The 23,898-nt window shown below is 37.9% G+C and overlaps 1 protein-coding gene across 1 annotated transcript in view; it reads right to left on the bottom strand.

The window, feature by feature from the left end:
• Positions 1 to 23,898, bottom strand: part of LOC118796926 (homer protein homolog 3) — a 59,306-nt gene that overhangs the window by 18,607 nt on the left and 16,801 nt on the right. The window contains 5 exon segments of the mRNA XM_036556080.1: positions 2,284 to 2,417; positions 7,195 to 7,203; positions 8,510 to 8,617; positions 9,097 to 9,228; positions 16,022 to 16,178. Of these exon segments, the coding sequence (XP_036411973.1) occupies positions 2,284 to 2,417; positions 7,195 to 7,203; positions 8,510 to 8,617; positions 9,097 to 9,228; positions 16,022 to 16,178 (540 nt within the window).

Below are 23,898 nucleotides of genomic sequence, written 5' to 3'. Positions count from 1 at the left end.
CAGCTGTTCCAGAAATGAGCTAGGGTATGTTCATCGGTCAGCTAAAGGGGGCCTTTCCCCTATACAAGTCCTCCTTTCTTGATATTTTACAGGAGAGAGTGTTCGGAGGTTCACCATAGCAACCCTCGTTAGAAAAGAGCACCACTGGGCAATAAAGGGCGGACAAAAGCAAGGCGACAGGAGAGGGCCAGTGAAAGAAAGCTTGATGCGTGAGCGTGTGTGTGTGTGTGTGTGTGCTCATAAATGTACTGGAGCACTTATGTATGACTCAACACAGTAATGGCTGCTCCGCTTTCCCTCCACCTGGGCTAACAGTAAGAATGGCCCTGAATGGGTAAGAGACGGACTAGGCTGCATAAAAGCGAAATAATGGACATGAAAGACATTGTGGATTAAATAAATAAATAAATAAATATGCTCACAAGACAATATATGACGACTAACCCTGAACCCCGCTCCACAATTCTGCTGTATGAATGAGTTCACAATCACAGGCACCTAACAGTCTTTATTGGTATTAGCAGATATGTGGGTGATTTCTCAATAAATGTAGGCATTAATAACAGTGTACTGTTCTGATTTATCGGCACAAAATCTCTACAAAAGACAGGACCTTGTTTGTGGATTGCTGTTCCAGCAATCGGGTCTCAGCAAAGCTGTCATGACAAGGAAAAAAATATAAAATAAAAAAATCAAACCAAAAAAATTGAAGTGCACTGTAACACCTCTTGTTTGGGGCTCTAAATTGATCTATCCATGCTCTGCCCACAAATGTGTTCTTTGGCAGCGACTGTTGCTAGATTGTAAAAAGTTGTAGCAACTCAGTTCACCAGAAACCACCAGTGAACCTACCTATGAACTCTGAGCCTTGTGAGTAATGCTGATAGTGGTAAATAGTGGTACATATGTTTTTTGGGGGGGACTATTTTGCCTGACAATGCCCTGCATGCATCTCTCATCCAGGAATGGATTTTCAAAAATGTTTTAGGTCAAAACCTTCTCAAATCTATTGTAAAACAATGTTTCAGAAAGTTCTTAACCATTTAGTGTAATAGCTTTCTGTGCGTTAGCTTTTAATTTCTTTTACTTTACTTCGTTTATTTAACAGGCACAATTCACATTAACCAACATCATTATTTCATAATATAAATGTGCCAGATGTAGCCAAACAGTCCCTAGACAGGTTAATGTTAATATTAAAAGTAAAAAATGCTTTCAATATTAGAGGCCCTGAACACTTCAGATGTCTGGTTCTTATCATCACTGCCGTAAACAATTCTGACTTAATCATTAATAGTTCAAGACACTAAAAACCTTGGCTTCATTTTTAACTTTTCGCTTACATTTGAGCCCCATATTAAGTCACTCACTAAGACTGCATTTTATCATATGTGCAATATTCTACGCCTCTGAACTCTGCTCAGCAACACTGATGCAAACAATGCTGGTATGCCTTCAAATCTCCTGCACTGATTATTGTAACTCCATTTTTAATGGTCTCCCTATTGAATTGCTCAACCAGCTTCAGTTCATTTAAAACTCAGCAGCCAGATTCCTTATTTTTACCAAGTGCTCTTCACTCAACACCCCATTTTCCATCAGCTTCACTGGTTCCCATATCACGTACAAACTTCTCCTGCTAACTTTCAAGGCCCTTTACAGTTTCGCCCCTACATACCTTAGTGAGCTCCTTCAACCTTACTGTCCCTCTCGATCCCTCAGATCTTCTGGCACTGGACTTCCTGCAGTCCCTTGCACAAGACTCTCATCAGTTGGTGACAGGTGTTTCAGTGCTACTGCTCCTAAAATTTGGAACTCTCTCCCACAATTTCTTCATGACTGCTTTACCTTCTCTTGCTTTAAAGTTAAACTTAAACCTTCCTCTTTACTGCACACTGCTGTTCTTCTCTCAAGTCTTAATTTTCTTCTTTTTTGCAGTGTTGTTTTACTTCTTAATGTAAAGTGCCCTTAGGTTTGTGAAAGGTGCTATATAAATTATTATTATTATTATGATTATTATTATTAAACCACTGTGTATTATTTATACCTTAAATTTACATCTTAACTGTTTAATTGTGCAGGAGTTGTGAAATATAGGTGGAATTCCCCTTTAAATAATGAAAATATTGATATTTATTAATTATATATTTCTATCAGAAATAAAACCAGTTGCTTTGAAAGAACACATAGATAGGTCAGTTACTTAGAGTGCAAAAAGAGCAGTCTTTTGCCATGAGCTTGATCGTGGTCTGTGTCACAAGTCGTTGACTGTACTGGTCTTACCCTTCAGACAGCATCTTTTTGATGCGCTCTTTCTCTGATGAGAGAGTGATGTCTGCACTCTGGCTGCGGAACAGCTTGTCCTCCGGTCCGTTCACACACATCACAGGGGGGGACTGCAGCTCATCCGACAAATCCTGAAAACACAAGCAAACACACCTCAGCATGTGGCCGCACCACTCAGACTGTCAGAACTGACTACTGTCTCAACACTTACACTATAATGAATGATAACAGCAGTGAAGTGACTATACCAGTGACCAAAGTAATGACTGGAGCAACACAAATGTTAGATCAGGAGATGTTTCTGAGGAGATAATTCAGGTGCATAAAGAGGGGAAAGTCAAAAAAAAAAAGTGAAATAACAAGAGTTTCCAAAACTGTAGTCTAAAAATGATTAAAAGACAAAGAGAAAATGGGACTCTTAACCATGCAAGACCTGGCAGACCAACAAAACTATCATCATCAGATAAACAGTACTTTCATCTTTGAGAGAGAGGAGAAAACTTTTATGAATAATAATAACATATAATGTAGATTTAAACATTATAAACTAGAAACCTGCTATTTTTAGGTAGTATTTTGGGTTCAAGAAGGAGTTACTTAATGATAAACTATATAAGTTAATTCTCTGTTTACAGTAATCTTTGTCAGGTTTTCTGCCTCAAGATCTGATCCAAACGTTTGAAAACAAGGCTTTTTGGAAATTCTGTTGTAATGCTGTTCATTTCAGAATAATCTACAGCTCTGATTATTATTCTGGACACATCTAAAACAATTTCTTTTACAGCTTCTACATATGAAGCTGGACCAACATATTTTTAAAAATTAAGATACTTTTCTGCAATTAAATTGGTTTTATTTTTATTGAAACCAGTCATTCCAAACTTAAGGAAAAACTTCTGTTAGACTTAGTATTCTGTGCTAATGTTATTTACACTAGAGATTCCTGCCTTATCTATTAATAGTCTACAAATAACCCACCATTTGGCAGAATGGGGCACTTTGCAGCTCATTTGTAGCAAATCAACATCAACAGTTGAATTGAAGCCTACTTATAATGCATTTGTTAGAACTCTAAAAACTCGTCCTTTTCAGTGTTCAGTTTCTGAGAAACTGCAGTCCATAAGTAACTTTATAATAACTTCTAATACTTCATTTTCATCTACATGTATAATTTGCACTGTTTTACCAAACTGTCATACAATTTTGTACCCTTTGCACATTTACATGGTTTATGCGGTTTTAGAGTCAGCTTCATAATTGTTTCCAATATAATGACAAGCAAATGAAGGATGCAATGTACTAAGCCAAATAAATAAATAAGGCATAAATAAAAATAATGCCTTCAACACCTCTATGGGAAAGCTCTACGGACTTCAAACAAGGCACGATGAGAATAATCCTCATGAGATGAGGTTTGTTTTGTACTAATTATAGTGCATGACATCTGAATTTTACTGCTGCTGTGAAAATATCAATATGTTTATTAAAGAGAAGAAACAACCCCGAAATTGTAAAAAAAAACAAAAAAAAACAAAAAACATGCAAGCAGGCTAGCACAATAACAGACAGTACACTACCATTTAAAAATTGTTTATCACTTATTGTCATATTAATTGTTATTCAGTAATAACTTATAGAGTGTAGACTGAAATGTTACAAACTAGACACCAGAATGTAAACCAATGGTTTATTGCAATTTTAAGTGTTTTGGGACAATAAGATTTATTAGAGTAAAAAATTAGCAAATGATGTTTACTATTTATGATATTTTACTGTACTATACTATACATTTAATTATGCAGCCATGTGCAAAGGTTTATGCACCACTGGGCAAATTACATGCTTTATTGATGTTCTAAGTGAAAATAAAATAACACATCCTCTACAGAGAACACACTTCTACACATTTTAATGCCCTGTGCCTATATTTTATCTTATTGTTTTTTCTTAAATGTCAAGTTCAGCAAATAAATACAAATTATGCAGTAACATTTGCAGAAAAATGACATATTTAAGTTCCCTGAAGAGGATGTGTTCATTAATTTTCACTTAGAAAATCAACAAGACATGTAATTTGATGGGGGGTGTATAAACTTTTGTATATGACTGTATCTACATTATAAACTGTAGCATTCTTTTCAGTAAGTAATGTGAATGCAGCCCCACCCCCTGTCATAGTTATAATGGAGTATTCCATGTTATGTGATAATACAACTGCATAACGACAGTGTATTATGAAAAAGGCCTTTAAGCAACTGTGTACATGGAGTGTGATTCTTCAGTGCGATTTTCTGAGAATTGAGAGGGAAAATCTATTTAAGTGGTCCAAGTGTAGCAAAAAATGCAAGAAAAAGAGACATTTCCTGGGAAAATCTCATAACTCATGACTTTAATTTGGTACAGAGTAACAGAGTATGTGACAATATTGGCAGATCATTTTGCTTGATTTTAAGCATATTTCTTAAAGCAAGCAAAATTATCTACCAATATAGTGAGACAATTTTACTTAATAAAATACAGTAAAGAGTGAAAAATGTGTAGAAATTATTTCAATAATCTCATAATATTCTTACAACAATCTCAAAATGAGAAATATTAGATATATCGACTAAATTTAAAATTTCAGATATTTTATTTGCAGTGTAGACAGTTGCGCGACTTGGAAGCCCAGAGACTCAACTACTGAAGAAATATGCATCCAGGGAGCCCTACTCCTGTCTTTTGCCCAGAGCTCTAGAATCACAAAATCCGCCCCTGGGTTCCTGTTCATGTAGGTCACTGAAATGTGACCTTTTGGTTCCGCATCCAGACAGCGGTCTGCCAGTTGATGACCCCTGCTCTATGGCATCAAATCTAATAATGCTTGTTGGCCCTTTTACATTTTAAAACTGTGGTTAAAAAGTGAAAAGTGCAGAAGGGAACAGGTTCTCTTTCTCTGTGTCTCTCATTATAAAGAGCTGGTTTATCACTTTCTCAGTTTGCAGCAGTGCAGAATGATACAGTTCTCTCTGGGTGGTGAGTGTAACCGCAGGCCCTCTGGACAGTCAGTGTGCCTGCTTCAGTGCGATAAAGCAACGCTTCTATTTGCTCTGTCCCCGACTCCTCTGCCTCCAGGCCAGATAACTGACCGGCCGCTCAGCACCACAACAGGACAACAGTACAGAGGACAGCAGGACAGAGGACTGAAGGTCTTGCAGCTCGACCTCTGCAGCACTGCTGGTGCCCTTCCGTATAATGAGCAACGTGAAAATTTGTAAAAAAGGCTCTGTTTAGAGTGGAGAAGTGTGTTCTACGGCCTGGTGGCCCGCAAGGTATTTTACTTATACTTGTGGCCTTTTTATCATTAACATTTTATCATGATACAAACTGATTACATAAACTGATCTTCACAGTTTTACTTTACATCAAATATGAAAACCTTAGGTTTGCAGATATGATCACTGAAGAAGGAGTTTTTTATGAGCCTACATTAGGTACACTATTAACTCTCAGTTAAGGCCACTGTAACCAACTAGGCTAACTTAGCGACTGCTTTCTAGCTGGTGCTACAGCTTTACCCTCTAAGCTCTCAAAGACACCAGGCTGTTTCAGGTTTGAATACATTAACTGAGCAAGCATTCATTTTATAAAATGTAATTTAACACAAATTAATAAACTAATTTTAGACCAGATTCTACAGGGCATGATGAGCATATGTCACGGGCACCAAAACGGTGGACAACTTATGTAGGTGACCGAGGAGTGTCGCTGTTCTGGCAGTGTGCATTTTTAATAAAATGGACAGAGCAGCCACATGTGTGTCTATGTGCAATTTTTTCAGAACTGTCATAATGGCAACATCCCAAATGAGGCGTAACTACTAGAAACCGACCGATTTATCAGCCAATACAGGTGACTCACAGTTTTACTGGCATCAGCAAATGTGTCAATAATTACCAGCTTTTATTAGTCACAGCATCACTGGCATTTGAGCTCACAACCTCCTGATTATAAGATGAAACAAAGTTGTGGCCCTGGATAACCCAATGTGAGTAACCTCTACTCTTTTTTTGAGATTTTTAATCAATTTTTCCAAACCTGACATTTATCTTGAGAATAACATATTTTTATATGTATATATAATTTTATAACACTCAAAACACAAATAAAAAAATATAAGAAAAGCAAAAGCTAATTCACAGAAAATCGCAGATTTCTGGGTAGATTTTACACTTTACATTTTACAGCCTGTGATTTTGTGCTGTTTAGTTTAAGACTGTCAAGCAGTAAAGTACTCTTAATGTAAAACTGCGTGAGTATAACATTAAAATCTACACTCTAACTATAAAATGTAGCTGATATTATATGTCATTAGATATTTTAGCCCCTTAAAATCAGTATCTGTTTCGGACACAAAATTTTCATCTCGGTTGGGCCCTATTAACTACACGATTGCAGACCATTATGGTTCCATTATACTGAATACAACAAATGTTAGAGATCATTCAGGCTATGGCTTTAACTAAAGGGAATTTAAGCTATATTAAACTGAACATGCCAATATTGAGACAGTAATAGTTGAGTGCAGTCTGGGGAGAAATTGCTTGTGTCTTGAAAATCAAACCCAGCATCCACTTTATAAAAATCTGTTATTTCATAGATCATAGAAACCTGTTATTTGCTGGTTAACACTGTTCCAAAGGCATCACTAGTAGCTGTGTGTGCAATTCCTGTTTGGATAAGAAGCATCTCTCTCCCTCTCACACACACACACACACACACACACACACACACACACACACACACACACACACACAGTGACTTCTATATGCACTTCTTTCCTTCCTAATGTCAGGCTGGCTATGTTGCATTGCAATAAAGAAGCCACTTTCTACTGTTTCTTATTCTGCCAATACAACTCTGACTCACCTGAGAGAACTGCAGAAATCCAGTTGGAAAGCATTATGGGACAGAGACAATGGCATCAAAGGAAACTCCAAGTAAAAGCAAAAAACAATGTGGAAAACTGAAAAACAGAGTTCTTTGGAGAGATAGCAAAGTAGTACTTTTTTGCGTTCAGTGGGTTAAAGTGAGTTTTTCTGACCCTTTAGGGGTAAAGAATATGGTCAAATAAAGCTGAAAATGTGACTTATTTTGTGTCACCAACTACAAACATATTAACAGTAACATATCTCACACTTCAGTTGCTTTTCATTTTAACTCTGATGAAACCAAACATGAACTCTGTTCCAAAGGTGTGCATATGCTTGCTCAGAAACGTCTGTGGTGCATCCAACAATAAAGGCAGCAAGGAGCTTTTTTATAGTGATAGAAAACATGGTAGCGCACAAAAAGCTCCAATTCCACACTCTGATCCATTTGACTACAGCCAATGTGGACATGCATGCGCAAAAGCTATTTTGGTGGCAGACTTCAGGGTTAAAGAACCATCCACTGAGCTTCTCCTATGTTATATCTCCAAAGAACCTTTTTTCGGTTCACTTTTATTTTCAAGAGTGTGGGTGCAATTGAGTGTTTTTCTTCTGTGACAACTCAACAAAGCCAAGTTCCAAGAAAAGGGCAAAACTGAAATAACCGCATATTTGTGAGAAACAATCAAAATGTGAAGGAAAGTGCGTGGGGAGCCCTCAGGCTCTCAACTAAAGAGTAAGAGTGTTATTCACGTAGCGTCGGAACCTGCTGATTGTTTAATTGCTCCCAATCACTCTGCTGACCTGAAAAGCCTAACAGCTTTATTCAGTGGGAGACAGACAGCGCGAGCCAAGGCACAGGACTGCATGGGATAATTTTATCGCTGCCCTATTTCTCCTCTCTCTTCCCTGTGAGACGAATGACCCAGCTCATCTTTCTCTCTGCTTCCTCTCCTGCTTTCCATTCCGTCCCTCCTTTACTTTCCTTCACTCCTGAGGTGGGTTTGGGTTTCAGTAACTCTTTCTCTGCTGCAGCACTGCAAGAGGAGGAGTAACTGTTCTAGACAATCTTTGGGCTTCAGTTTAGACTAAGGTCAGACAGATCTTTAGCTATGCAATACGTTGTTGCTATCAAATCAAAACCTTGTAAACCCACTTTTTTAATTTTTCCACCATAGTGTCCTAATCCTTTAGTTCACAATCATGTGATGAAAAAGGGACAAACTGATGATAATAATAGCTTTGGCCCTTTAGCATGATTTGGCCAATCATCTTAAGTGTGTCTGTACATTTGAGTGTGTGTGAGAGCCCACCTGTGGGGCTGCGATGTTCAGGGCAGGGTTGGCCAGTTCCATTTTGTCCTGTGATTTCTCTCTGGCCAAACGCGCAGCTTCCTTCACCTCTTTGAAACGCTCAGAAAACTGCAACAAAAGATATTCACATAAACTAGATCATAGCACACTAATCGGCGTTAAATCTTATTAATGTCAACAGGGTTTAGCCAAAATTATAAGCCTAAAGGCCACGGGTACAATCCTAGCCGCCATCATCTTCCTACTGCTATTGTACCCTTCTGGTAACACTTTCGTACAATTGGCTATCATAAGTCACTTTGGGCAAATTCATCATGTGTAAATGTTATTTGCTGAAATTAAATCTGCTCCTGTCTTCATGGTGCAATAATTGCATAAAGCAGATTATTCAAATCATTTTGTGCTTTAATGTGCAATAAAAGCCAATCAACTCTGAGTGTTCTTTGGCTCATATATGTAATATGTGATTTCTTTCCACTCACTGCTAATCTTCCTTCAGACTAATCTTAATAAGAACAACATGATTATCCACTGGGACCTCAGGTCTTCAAAGGTAGAGCACTAACACATGCTCTGGTGTGGTTTACCTGGTGAAGCTGCTGCTCAGTGGCGAAGCCCAGGCCGTAAACTGTGTTAGCCCTGCTGTCTGCCCACTGGCCAAACTTCTGGGACGTCTTAGTGAATGTCATGTTAGGTGTGATTGTGCTGTTAATGATAGCCTGTGGAGACAGAGCCAATGAAACAATCAGAGCATAATCAAGTTTACATGATAACAGGAAAAGCATCATATTGCTACAAATATATTTACATTTTTAATATGGGTGATTAGTTTTTTTACACAGACCTGAAAATTGTGTTCTTGGTTTTCATACGACAACATTTATCACACATTAACTAGTTGATGTTAGTTTTTCAAATTAGTAACAGGGGTTCCACAGGTATCTACACTTGGACCACTAATGTTTATGTACTAATATGACAAATTTAAAATAGGACAATGCACTTTATGCACTCAGTAATTTATTCATATTTATCTTCAGAAACTGTATCTATCTATCTACTGTATCTATCTACTAAATACTGAATAAACTGTACATGCTCAAGATGGTTTTTCCAAATGTTCTTTAGTAAAGGCAATGATTCTATATAGAACCATGAGTTCTATAAAGAACCATTTTCAATCTTACATCCTTCTTTGCATGGTGATATATTTCTTCTGACTGATGGCAAATGTATTGTGTATGGTTCTATATAGAGCCTTTTTAAAATGGTACTATACAGCATTTCAAAAATTCTCAAAAATGTAGAACCATATGAACACATTTTCCACCAATCTAAAGAAACATTAAACCTTAAAAAAATAAACTTTGTGTCCAATATTTTTACATGGATGGATTTACATCACTGCGGCTACTACGGCATTTCTGAATTCTGTGTGCCACATATTATTCACTGTACTTATAAATGCTCTGTGAAATTAAGTTCCACAGTCTGCAATAATAAGAACTTTTTGGAGAAAAACTCTCTCGACTATCCTGGAGCTTCTCTTGACAGACAAACAGATTGTTCCACTCATATTAAAGACTGGTTTGTGGTAAAAATCTTTTTTCTTCTTTATTTGATTTTTTACCACACTTAAGTCCTGCACATGCTTCCACTGAGACATGTGAAGTGCCATTGCATCTTTACACTAATACAACATCATTGGACACCTCAACACACTTGGAAGAGAACATTAATTGCCAACTCTGTTACATCCGCCAGTGTTGGGAGAGGGAGGGCCATCCTAAGCACCCATTGAGAGCAAAAACAATCATGCCATCCGGACTCCTGGCATCACTGATAATATGACAAGGCCAACGCTTGGACAGTTGCACTATTTGAAAGCTGAACGAAGGTTTTATTTTAACATGCAGATGTTTGACATTAACACATTCCCGTTTGTCTGGGCAAATGAAAGTCTGTGTCAGACAACTGGATGGTGAATTTACTCGTCTGATCAGAGAGGCAACCGAATTACAAATAAAAAACAAAAATGAATGTGCTCTCAGAGGAACGTTCAATGTAAACATATACCTTGAATGTGTTACCTGCCGTGCACAACCCAATTTGGCAGAGTAAATAAGTAGGTACATCAGAGAATTTATAGCAGCTTTGGCTACATTAGTTGCAAAAGAAACCATCAAACCACACAACTAGATCACATGTGTGTGCTTCTTTGATAGCTTTACTTTTATATAGAGTTAAGAAGCAGGACTCAGTTAATGCTAGCCAGAGACTTTAATTTAATGACTTTTATTTGAACGTAGCACTCCAGCTGGCCATTTAGTGCTAGCTGGTCTACCTCAGAAATTCATGTGAACTTGTGAACGAGTGAGAGGAGAGAGAGAAATAGTAATACTGACTGAAGCTGAGTGACAAGATGATTGTAAAAAACTGAGAAAGTAACACCATTTAAATTTAGTAGACTAAAAGTCTTCAAAAAGCTTAATGTCAAGCCCTGATAAGACATATTTAGAATCTTCTTCCAATACCTGCTATATCACAGTATTTTAAAATTCTTTCTTGGTTTCTTTTTTCCAATAAAGTCTTTTGTTATACAGGTCCATGTCATGCACACAACTGTGAGAACTGAAAAAACAATAACAACAACAACAAAAAAGCGATAAACTGTAAGTCCTTGTGATATATTGTGACATTTTTTTCATAAATGATCAGTCCAGGACTATTACATTTGATTAAAGCATGGAAAAGAAAGAAGAGGCCAGATGCAGCTTATAAATGTCTCTCTCTCTTTCTCTCTCTGCACTAATGATTCCTCTTCTGAGGAGGAGAAGGGGTTATGTGAGTAGATTACCAGGGTAGCCGGCTAAAAACTGGGGGAATTGGACTCATGTGAGGTCATGGTGGAATTAGAATGTGGGTCAGTTTGGAGGTGTGGGGTAGAACTGCAACACACTCCGATAAGCCCTCGTAATCTATGAACAGCCACGGCTCTGGAAGGAGGGGCGGGGCCGTATAGACACATGCTCTGTCAGTTTCATTCATTTTATTTTTACAGCTGAAAACACACCCCAATGCTGCTGCCACTTCTGCAGAGCTCTGTAAGCAAAACAAATTACAAAACACTGCACTTAAAAAACAGTGGGGTAAAGGGTGTGAGATTTTGAAAAAACGTAACATCAAGACACTTGAAGACATTCTCAAGTATGCATCACATACTTGAGAGTTCTAAATTCACATATTCTCAAGTATGTGTCACATACTTGCATTTCGTTTTTTCAAGGTTTTTCTGAGGCTGAACACACTGGAATTAACAAAATGCACTACGAAAACAACAGTGCTATGTTTTTAAAAAGATTTATAGAAAAATACGAGTAGAATAAAATTCAAAAAATTTACAATAACAAACGATTTAACCAGTAAAATATGAGGCTTATAACATACTAAGGCTTATTATTCAGTAATTACAGGGACTCTAATGCAAACTGGTTGAGCTATTCTATACATACATACATACATCATCTAAACCACTTATCCTTCTGGGTCGCAGTGGGGTGCTGGAGCCTATCCCAGCTGTCATTGGGCGGAAGGCAGGATACACCCTGGACAGGTCGCCAGTCCATCGCAGGGCAGACAGACAGACAGACATACACAATCACACACTCACTCACACCTAGGGGCAATTTTAGCACGTCCAATCAGCCTGACTGCATGTTTTTGGACTGTGGGAGGAAACCGGAGTACCCGGAGGAAACCCACGCAGACACGGGGAGAACAGGCAAACTCCACACAGAAAGGACCCTGGTCGCCCAGCTGGGAATCGAACCCAGGCCATTCTTGCTGTGAGGCAACAGCGCTACCCACTGCGCCACCGTGCTGCCCTTGGTTGAGCTATTCTTTGGTTATAGAAGTATGTAAGGGGTTAAGAAGGAACAGGTTGAAAAATCAAACAATTTATAAAAATGAAATAATAAAACAAGATGATGTCATAACGGACCAACATCCAATCAGCTGCTTTTTATGCAGTTACTATGCACTGTTTATTGGTAATTATTATTGAAAAACAAAGACTGATGTATCTCTGGGCCAATCACAACTGTCTCTAAATGTCTCAAAGCATCTACTTCCTCCATCAAACGATACGACAAAATTCCTCAGAACAAACTTACAGTAAGAACGGCAGTGGCAGTAAATTCATTTTGGATTAGATTAAATTGATTGGATTAAACTATGCAGAAGATGCATAATGCACAACTTAATGCCAAAACTATTAACAGGCATACCTACAATTAAACGTTATCTAAGTTACTGTATTTGCTAAGATTAATTTTAATATGATGTATAATGATTAATAACGTTACATAATATTCTCAATCAGTTAGCTTTTTTTAGCTGTTGACAGTTAATAAATTGATAAATTAGTCATTAAAATGAACCTTTCACTGCACACATTTGCAATTAGAAGCATTCTGTGCAAAGATAAATATTCATGCACTCGTACGCAACCATTCTTTGCATAACTAAAAGGCACTGTGTAAAAGACAAGTCGTCCTCAGCATTTAACACTGCACTGACTCCAGTGTTAGCTTTAGCATTAGCTCATTATTAGAATTATGAATTTTAGTGGCCAGTAACTTTCTAGTTTGATGGTTTCCATAGTGCTTTTTGCCTTTATTTAATGTCCTACATGCATATTTTGTCAGTTCTCAAACACATATATATCCAGCAAACATCTTGTAAAGTCATTTTATTTATGAATAGTATAATGTTCTACATGTGCTCTTCAGAGTTCTTCTATATTTCCCTTTGTACTACTGAACTTTTTAGTCTGTTAGCACAAGTGCTTTGGATGCTACTAGGTGACCTGGGCTGAAAGTTTGAAGGACATAGTAACAGTAAATAAAAGTGGGGCTAGACTAAACAATTATTAGCCTGATTTTAATCCTGATTTGCTCCTTCTGACAAATTTTCACAACCTCAAGAAATTTTTCAGGTCAGAAGTGACTGACAGCGGAGATGATCAGGTGGTGTAAGAGGGGAGACGAGTCAATTTTGAGGCTTGAGTTTTCGTTATTTTCAGCCTTCCGATATTTTCAGACGTAATGCTTGATTGTTACGAAATGTTCACAAGTCCTGTAGTGGGAGAGGCCAGCAACGTAACTCAACGAGTGATTCAGGCAACAATCCACTCTGCTAAAAGAGAGATTAAAAAAGGCAAAGAGATATAGACACCATATGTAAAGCAGACAGCAGAGAAAGATAAACACAAGAAAATAAGAGCCCTTATAATATTTATGATGTATGGATTCAGATGTCAGTTCGCTCTCTTTACAAAATCAAGTTAGCTGCCAGTTTGCTGTAAAATACTTCCAGCTCTCACTGTAATACCTGTGTTTCTTAACCACATATTCTTTCCTAGTTAGCATTTTTGGTAGGCATAAAAGCACAGACAGGTCAGGTCCTGTTTTGCTTTGTTTGGATCACGTGATAACAGTGAGATTTGAGATTTTGAATGCTTTTTGTAGCTAAAACTCTTTTGTGCTATCTTTGTGCACAGTTTATAATCTCACAGCACTATCCTCACAGCAAAAAGACATTCTGTGAATTCTGTAGACTGATGTTAAGTGTCTGATGCTCTCTGTTTGTGAAATCTGTTAGGATTTTAAAAGTTCTGTGGAGTACACTCAGCTTTAAGTGAAGTGAGACTTTTGGAAACGTCCAATTGGTCCAAATGGTTTTTTAAGATGCATGCAGTTGTTCAGTGTTCGAGAAGTATTGACAGTACCCCTGCACTCAGTCAAGACAAAGGCATCATGATAACAAAAGACATATCATATTGCTCACCCCCACATTATAGGTGAATCTTCTGTAATGCATGAAGCATACAACCAGCTTTGAGCAGTATACCCTGATTTTGCCTACACATGGAAGTTAGCTGACTGTTATTTGACGGTAGCATGTTTTGTATTCTGCAAGCTATGTCAGTTTCCAGGTCTCCTTCATGAATGACCTGTTTCTGACCACGGAGCAGGCCTTAACCGGATGTTTTTTAATTAAGTGGATGAATGCACTTTTGCTATTTGCACACAAATACCATCACTTATTGAAACTCATTGCTATAACAAGCCTAGACGACCCTAAAAAAAAATCTAACTTGCATGGAAGATCATGCAAAAGTTACTTTCCTAGAAAACAAACACTCTTATATTCACTGACCTTTTGTTCTTTTACTAAAAATATGTGACCAGACATCAGATTAAAGCTGTACGTCTGCAAAGGGGGATTTCCCTAACAAATGAACACAAACATACAGAGAGGTCTATAATCCTTATCTGAAAAGGGCTGTAAGACGATTTCTAGGAACTGACTGCAAAATATACTGCAGGGGACGCCACATTTCACTGCAGAAGCAGTAAGGAAAAACAGGCAATTTCAAGTACACTCAAAGGTATTACTTTAAGACCTAGCAAATAACAATGATTCATTCAGCAAGAGAAAAAAGTAGAAAATGTCATCTGAAATACCACATGCTAAAAAAAATAACTTTTCTTACAGCTGCTTCATGGGGTAAGCAATCTGCTTCTGCATTTCATGGAATTCTTCATCAAGGCTTGTTCTGTGCATTTACACAAGACACTTCATGCATCCTCATTACACAAACGCCCTGATCTGTATTCGTCTGGCCGCTTGCAGCAGTTCGGCCCCTGCCCCTTCATGGTGTGTGAATATGCTCGCTGTTCGAGCCATGTCTTCCCTCATTGATCAACACCTCCATCCCCCAGGATCTTTCTCATCACCGCGCAGTTCCTCTGGCCCGCTAAACCTGGAGACGCCTGATTCACTCCATCAACAGTAATCGATTGAACGCACTGGCGCAAAACAGCAGATAGGTCCCTCAGCACTGACATCGACACTTTTTCTACACTTTCATGAGAAGGTGGGGTTGGATATTTTATCTTAAAAATATCTTTAACAAAAAACATATGTTAAAAATGCTGCATACACAACCATATAGAACAATCATAGAATACGTTACTATAAATCCTTTTCACCAGTTTCCTAGGGCAGCATGGATTCAGGCTGCACAATTTGGACAAAATGCATATATATAACCATTGCAAAGCACTCTCAGCCAATTACAACCATCCCTGAGCACTAAAGTCAAACAAAACTCCTCAGAACAAACTTGCAACGAGAATGCGGTTATTTGAAAACTTTTTTTTTTATAAATCCAGGGCAGAGAGGTACATGCAGGACATTGCAAAGCTCTGTTCATGCTGGATTACTTTTACCTGGAGAGGTAAAACTGTAATTTGATTGATTACTGACAAGATCCGCAATTTTAATCCAGAACGATATGTCCATAGTTTTTACAAGTCTGCTCAGTAATAATTCTGCATCCTCCTTCTACGACCTGAAGGTAAGATTAACAGCTAAAATGGAGCTTGATTTAAACCAATTGCTTAATTGGTGCACCCCTAAACCCATCCATAGGGACAGTGGGCTCACCTTGGTCCCTCCCACACTGATAATGCGGTAGGCGTGCCGGTTGGCATCGTAGAAGAATGAGACGGTGACAGCATGCTTGCTGGCTGGGATCCAGTTACGCTTAGTGGCTGGATCGATCTGGAACACATGAGCTCGTGTACTGAAAATGGGCTGCTCCCTGTGAGAGAAACACATGGAGAACGTGAGATGGGACACCATAACTCACCGTAAAAGAATGACTAATACACATGCTTCCAAGATACAACGACAACATCCATGGATATTTTCAATTTGCATATAAAGTGCTAAGCTACATTGTGACTAAAATTGCCACAGTCATCCCTGAGACTGAGCACAGAAAAGCCATTATTTAAGGCCTTGTGTCATTAATGGATAAGCTGTATCATAGTCAAAGAGTTACTATGAAAAGCCCATTTTGTTCAAAATGTTCAGCCTTTCCATTCAATTCAGTTTAGCTCTATGTTGTACCTCATCTACTGCATATCCTTCAGAAGCTAATCTCATACATTACATGCAAAGTGCTGTAGACAAAACAAGCATTAAAAATGGCCTCATTGTTTTTGAGTGAAGAACATGAAACACTCTGATGCACATTATACACAGACATAAGCGCTTATGTGAAATTGAAACAAATCTTGGTATCTGGGGAAGATATTTGTTCAGGATTTTGGGCCGAAGTACCAGGAATTTGGTCAATATCAGCCTTTCCCTTTAGCTCAGTTTAGCCTTTTCCTCAGTGCCTTACTTAACTGTAGGCAACATGGCAAGACTTAACTGTAGGCAGCATTTACCTACACTCATAGAGGCCTATTGTTATTTCATTAAAAACAGAGGTGGGTGGTATAGCAGTAATAAGGTATATTGTAGTATTTAAAAATGATGCTAGTATTTCACAAATATGATGTGTCAAATTTTTATTCCATGTCTGACTTTGTCACTTCAGCACTAGTCACTTAACTTTTGCTCTCAGACAGTTTTTATCATCAACTGTTTTTCAGCAGAGAACCAGTTAGCCAGAATCAAACCTGTACTGTGGTGTCCCTGCTGAAAAAAGAACATAAGAACAGTCAGAATTAAAACTGATGTTTTTTTTTTTCTTTGGGATTTGGCCTAATGGTTGCAATTCAAGACCACTTGTTTCCTGTAGAACACCTTTAGATCCCATTAAGAAACCATCAAATGCATCTGGAAACAGTCCCAGAACACCGCTTAAACCATTAGAATCTATTAGACACCTCCAGCAACCAACAGCAACTTTTAATGGCTTCTGTGATTTTTTTTTCAGCAGGGGTGTGGCACTGTTTGGGTCTGTAGCCTGCTCACTAAGCTAATGTTAAGTTAGCTGATCAGGCTACAGAACTGAACACTACGGAAAATGTTTAATTTCGCCTTTCTGTCCCTTCAGCACTAGTTGTTTGATTTTTCTTGCTCAGATTTGAAACATCATCATGTGAACTTCTGGTGGTGTTTTAATCAGCCAGAATCAAACATTTTGTGGTTAGCAGAGCTGTTAGCATGCTAGCTAAGCTAATGCTCCTCTCTCTGTAGCACTGTGTAATATTTAGCAACTGTTAGATGGCTTGACATTAATGGAATGATGGCTTGAAAATCACTTACTTGGTGACCATGTAAGTGAACTAAACTCTCTAAATGAACTAAAACTGATTATTTTTGAGATGGCAAAAAAGCAGCATAAATGCTTTTACGTCACTTAGTGCCCAGTAGTAACCCATCATTCCGCCTAATAATACCATGTACTGTGGTAATATTTGGAGGCAGTAACAAGTCAACATTGCCCAACCCTAATTAAAAGACATTTTCATGATACATAATATGTATGTAGTTGTAATTTGTAAACAAATGGGAACAAACAAAATCCACCAGCAAATGAGCAGTGCCACATTTTAAATAGGCTATGAAAATCTATGAATTTAATAATTCTTTTCAGCTCAACATTTGCAAACATTTGCAAATGTTCCCTTAATATGGACAAAAAAAAGTAATGAAATTAAACAGTTGCTAACGATAAACTGATCAAAGAAGGAGGACTGTGACCATTTATCAATAACTGCCATGAAATTGAAAAGCAGAATTTAAATTTGTATTCAGTTAATCGTTCGAGGTGCCAATATTCAAAAGCTAAAATCACTCAAGTATTTTTTGCATTTCATCATGGGAAGACATGAAACATGATAACTATTCAGTTTTTTTATGGCTTAACAGGATACTAAAACCTATCCATGTGTAAGTATATGATATTTGCTACTATGAAACATGAGTGCCTTAACATGAGCATGTTGCCAAGGACGCACTGTTAAGTATGTGACTGAGAAGGAAGAGGTTAGTGTGGTTGGCTCTTGTATGGCTTTTACGCTAATTAGGCTAACTAACTTACTCTAGCTGATGTGAGCTAGTTACAGAAATAGTGAAAAGATATTTCTCTGACAAACTAACATGATGGCACATCATTCACTGGGGAGAAAATACCTCATGTATAAGTCCCAATTAGCATCCGATGGTCCACCAGTCAGCAATAAGTTAGCGTAAGCTCATTAGCTCATCTGAAGAGGCAGCCTCTATTATTCATCCAAAACAAAAACTGACCAATTTCCTTCTACTATTTTTTAATAATACAGGATGTTTTGCCAAATTTAGCCTATTAACACAAGAACTGTCATCTAAAAACTAAGCCTACAGCCCTAATTTTGTCTGTTTTTTCATTTTTTGGTTGTCTTTTCCTTCCCGAAGGTTAACCAGACAAATATTAACTCCTTAACTCTCAGAGGGGCTCTGCAGCCACATATGATAAAGTTTGAGGCTCTAAGCTGATCATTAAAAGGAGAAACAATGACCTCAAATGTGAAAGACGGAATTAGTCTTATGACAATTTTTCAAAACCTTTTTAGATGTTCTTTTGTTGTTCACAGGCTGTCTATGATTGGTCATTCTTATCATACGTGCAGCTGTTCAGTGTTTCAAAAAGTACTGACGATACCCATGATATATAAAGTGTGTGCAACGTAACAAAAAAAAGTATCACATAGTCTTATCGTCCACCCCGTGCTTCACTTTTCTATTTTGCAAGCTCGTCAATTTACATGAACAATACACACTGGTTCTACAAGACCACAGAATGTGTAAGAGTTTGGGTTAAAGCAATCAGCTAATTAGTGAAATGAAGCAGCGTGATAATCAGAAAACACTGCTGTGGACTGACATCACTAATGGTGATGAAAGATCATCCTGAAGGAATCACAAAATAAAATAAGAACATTAGTGTTCTCGACTCATTTTGGACCTTGTTTCCTAGAAGCTTTGTAGCAAAGTGACCATTGTCGAAGACCACTTTGGACACCCTCTTTGGACCATATAATGATGATTATAATGCTTTGCAGCGTTAGGGAAACGAAGCTCCAGTTCTTCACCGATAAAAACACTTCACTGATGCAGCCCAGTTTGATCACAGTTGACATTCCCCAGACATTCCTCTTGTGACAGTGACTTCCAGAGCAAAGTCACAGACAACAAGAACAGCAGAGGCAGTGAGCAGAAACAAGGCCTGACCATTTTCTAACCTCTTTATCATTTAGAACGAACCCTTTAAATCCTAGGCTTCCTATTTAATGATTAATATTTTTATTTATTTATTTTTTACGCAGTTTCTGTCCATAATTTAGTGGTGTCCAATTCCACAAGTCATCTATCTAAATAATGGACCAATAAGGCTGTATAGTTACTTTTACTAAACAAATTCAGCAGCACAGTAATTATTTTTATTAAAAAATAAACTGCCATTCAAAAGCAAAGGAAAACCCAGCCTTGAGAACAGACATATATCCATATAGACTTCTCAGTCATGTGCTAGGCACTTTAAAGCTCTCCTGTTTCATAATAGCAAAATATCTCACAATACTAAGACAATAAACTGACTGAGAAGGCTCCATCCGTGCAGATAGACCTTACTGTGGCACAGATTTGTTAATTCATTAGGTGAATTGCACCTACATTCACTCATTATCTTGTATACCTAACTGCTCACTCAAATACCAGGTAAGTTGCTAGCTAAATGCTGAGATGTAACTATAGCAAAGTGCAATAAACTTTTGTACGGTGTCAACATGTTACAGATTAAACTTTTAATATTTACAGCTGAGAAACTGATCCTTCAAGTGAGAAGCTAACTTCAAGAATCTCACATAAGCTTTTGACAGCATCAACTATTTACACTTTACTGGCCATGACTGCTGAGGCATCGTTGGGAATAAAATTCACAATCTCCAAAAAAATAAAAGGCCAACACTTAGATGGTTGCACAACTTGGGCTCACATACACACCCTTATGGTTTACAGAGTTAAACTGGCATTTCTGTTTCTGTTCCTTTAAGATTATGTCTACACACCCATATTTTATACATACATATATATATATACACACACACATATATATATATATATACATATATACATATATATATATATACACACACACACATATATACACACATATATATATATACATATATACACATATATATATATATACACACACACATATATATATATATATATTCTTATCTTTCACCAAATCTTCTCATCTACTCCAATAACTCAGCTACAGATTGTCCACAGTAACAACACTCTTTATCACTTCAACAAGAATGGACTGGCTAAACTGCTGTACACTGAATGGGTGCTTATATATAAATGTACTTCGAGTTGTGACATCAAAATGGGCAATTTTTCAGGCTCCATATATGGAATGAGGAATGAAAGGTTCATTTTGAAACTTTGCAGTGTTTACATAGTACATCAATCTCTTATTTAAGAAAAAAGAACAAAGGAAAATCCTGCTTTTCATAGTGGGGAGAACCATGTACACTCAAGCTCTTAATCCTGGACTGGGTCATTTCTGTCCTTTCTGCCTCTGGCTGGTGTGACCGTGTTACGCATGTATCCTGGATACGGGGTAAATATTTGAAAGTCTCAGTGGCGTAGCGCTTTGAGTGTTGCTTTGGCCGGCTCTACTAAGAAAGTTTCAAACCTCATCAAAAGTGAATGACAACAGGGAGTGGGATTAGTCCAGGCCAAGTGGGAAATGTCAGGTCGCTGTAAGCTGCCACACATCAGAAGATACAGAGAGGAGCCCCGCTGGGTCAAGGAGATGGAAATGGAGCCATGCTAATGGAATAAAAAAAAAAGAGAAAAGAAAAAGTAGACTGTCCTGATATCATTGTTCAAAGTCTTTTGGCCCAGCAAATCCCTGATTAATGTTTATCTTCCTACCCTTTTCAGAAATGGACACAGATATGAGACTTTTGTCCCGCTGACAGTTCCAGTCAGGACTCCACAAAGAAACCACCACTGGATTTTGGAGCACACATTAGCCAGTGACTCGAGTGGATGGCATGAAATTTTAAGCTAAAGGTCTCTAGTGTATTTCACATCACATAATATATCTTTGAGATAGAGGGACACACAAAATATAAACAGACAAAAATATGAAAGTGGATTAAACTGGGTGTATATTCTTTACCTTTTGAAATAGTTATCAGCTCTGACTGTTTTAGATCATTTTAGCATTTTGAAGTCTGCAGCAGTGTAAAGATGGTTAGCTATTGTTTAGCTAATGCTAATCTAACTAGCTACTAGCTAGATAGCTATCCATCCATCCATCATCTATCCTTATCCTTCTGGGTCGCGGTGGGGTGCTGGAGCCTATCCCAGCTGTCATTGGGCGGAAGGCAGGATACACCCTGGACAGGTCGCCAGTCCATCGCAGGGCAGACAGACAGACATACACATTCACACACACACACTCACACCTAGGGGCAATTTAGCATGTCCAAATGGCCTGACTGCATGTTTTTGGACTGTGGGAGGAAACCGGAGTACCCGGAGGAAACCCACACAGACACGGGGAGAACAGGCAAACTCCACACAGAAACGACCCTGGTCACCCAGCCGGGAATCAAACCCAGGCCCTTCTTGCTGTGAGGCGACAGCGCTACTCACCGCGCCACCGTGCTGCCGCTAGCTAGCTAATGTTTTGCAATTTATAGACATTAGTTAGATGTCTAGTAAACTTTTGCTAGGTTGTGCCATAAAAAACTAGCATTGACTTCATAGAAATTCCTCAGGAGCCCATAAGCAACTAATAAAACAAAATTATCTACAAACTGCCAAAATAGTGTGAAACTATAAAAACTTTTAATTTAAAATTTTAGTGTGAAAAAGAAAACAAATGAGTAAAATACATTTTGCCATATTTAGAATAGATTTGCATTTACAATTAATAGTGATATGGCACAAAAAACAATATTATAATGCTTCAAGGAATTTTCACATCACAGTATTTATTTTCCTAGCAGCTACTGTGTTGGAGCAGGCAAAAAAGCCAGTTGTGCCAGATTAAAAAAAAATATCAAAAACTTGGAATACAAATGATTTTTATTAAAGCAATTAGCCACGAGAGGCCGTGAGTTACTGCAATTTTATCACAGGGAAGGGTGTTCTTTAAACCTCCCTTCCCATGATAAAATCGCAGTAACGCATTGCCTTGAGTGGCTTATTGCTTTTATAAAACAGCGGCCAACATAAAATATATTAAAATAAATAACTATCTAAAACATTGTGTAAGTTTTTATTAATAATAATCGACATGAACAAGTATTCCGCCCAGAAATGTAGTTCCTTTAGAGTACGGTATCGTTGCTAAGCAACTGCTGACCGCTGAATGAGGAGAAGAATGTTCGGTCGCCAATCACTGTAAACTGCAGACATTTCCAGATTTTTTAAAACTTTTTTCGTGTAACAGTGAACATATGTAATATAGCACCGTTGAATGCAAATACTTTCAGTTTATAAGTACTTTTGGTCACCAAATCACCACCACGAGTCTTCTGCCAGTCTGACGATGCCACTTTTCTCACGCTGAGGGTGAATCTCAAACGGCTCCCTGCTCCCTATGTGCACTACGTAGGAATTTAAATACTGACTCCTGCACCCCAACAATGCAGAATATCGCTAAGAAATTTGGGTTTCATCCTCGTTCATACTCGACAAGCAGTGCACTATTTGACAGCAGAAGCTAGAACTTCTAAACTTAATGTTACACAGCACACTATTTAGCTAGGGAGCACGGAGCCGTTTGGGATTCAGCCTGGGTTTGATGCTACTTCTGACTGAAACACGGACATTTGAAGCGTGTAAGCCACTCAAGTGACATTCTTTAGACTTTCACACTGCCGTTTTTCAGTGAATCATAACGTGAGTACTTTAATTCAAGCCTGTGATATAAATGTTGGAGTTGTTTAGCATGTTTGCTATCTTTTAGCCTGTTAGCTAGCTGACCAGCCTAGTTCTAGTAAAGACAAGTTTTCAGCCCATCAGTTTAAACAAAAACGGGTTCTTACATCATCAATACACTCGTTGCTCCGTGCGATCAGCGTTAGAGTCAAAGATTAATCCATTAACAGCAGAAGGATTTTTCGTGCCGTGGCGCAGTAATACAGAGTTCATTTGCTGTGAGGCGGTCATAGCCGTGGTATATTGTGGATTTTACAACGGCTTCGAACGCGGCTCAGCCAATCAGATTTTAGGACTGGAACTATCCGTTTAATTATGCTCCCTTTATAATAAAATACATGCAGTTTGTCAGTGTTTTTTACGTACTGACAATATTCATACTGTGCTCAGAAAAGCACACTGTGATATATTGTGATCTATTTTAATCATGATAACTTTAAATACTGTCATATTGCCCAGCCCTTTATACATTTAATTTAATCACCATGCAAGATAAAGTTGCAAGTGAGGTTCAAGTTCGCTTAGACTTTCTGAACTAAAGAACCTGAGCATAATTTCAAATGTCTCTGTGG

Source organism: Colossoma macropomum, unplaced genomic scaffold, assembly GCF_904425465.1.
Source record: "Colossoma macropomum unplaced genomic scaffold, Colossoma_macropomum, whole genome shotgun sequence".
NCBI lineage: Eukaryota > Metazoa > Chordata > Actinopteri > Characiformes > Serrasalmidae > Colossoma > Colossoma macropomum.
This window is presented reverse-complemented; position numbering and strand designations above follow the sequence as displayed.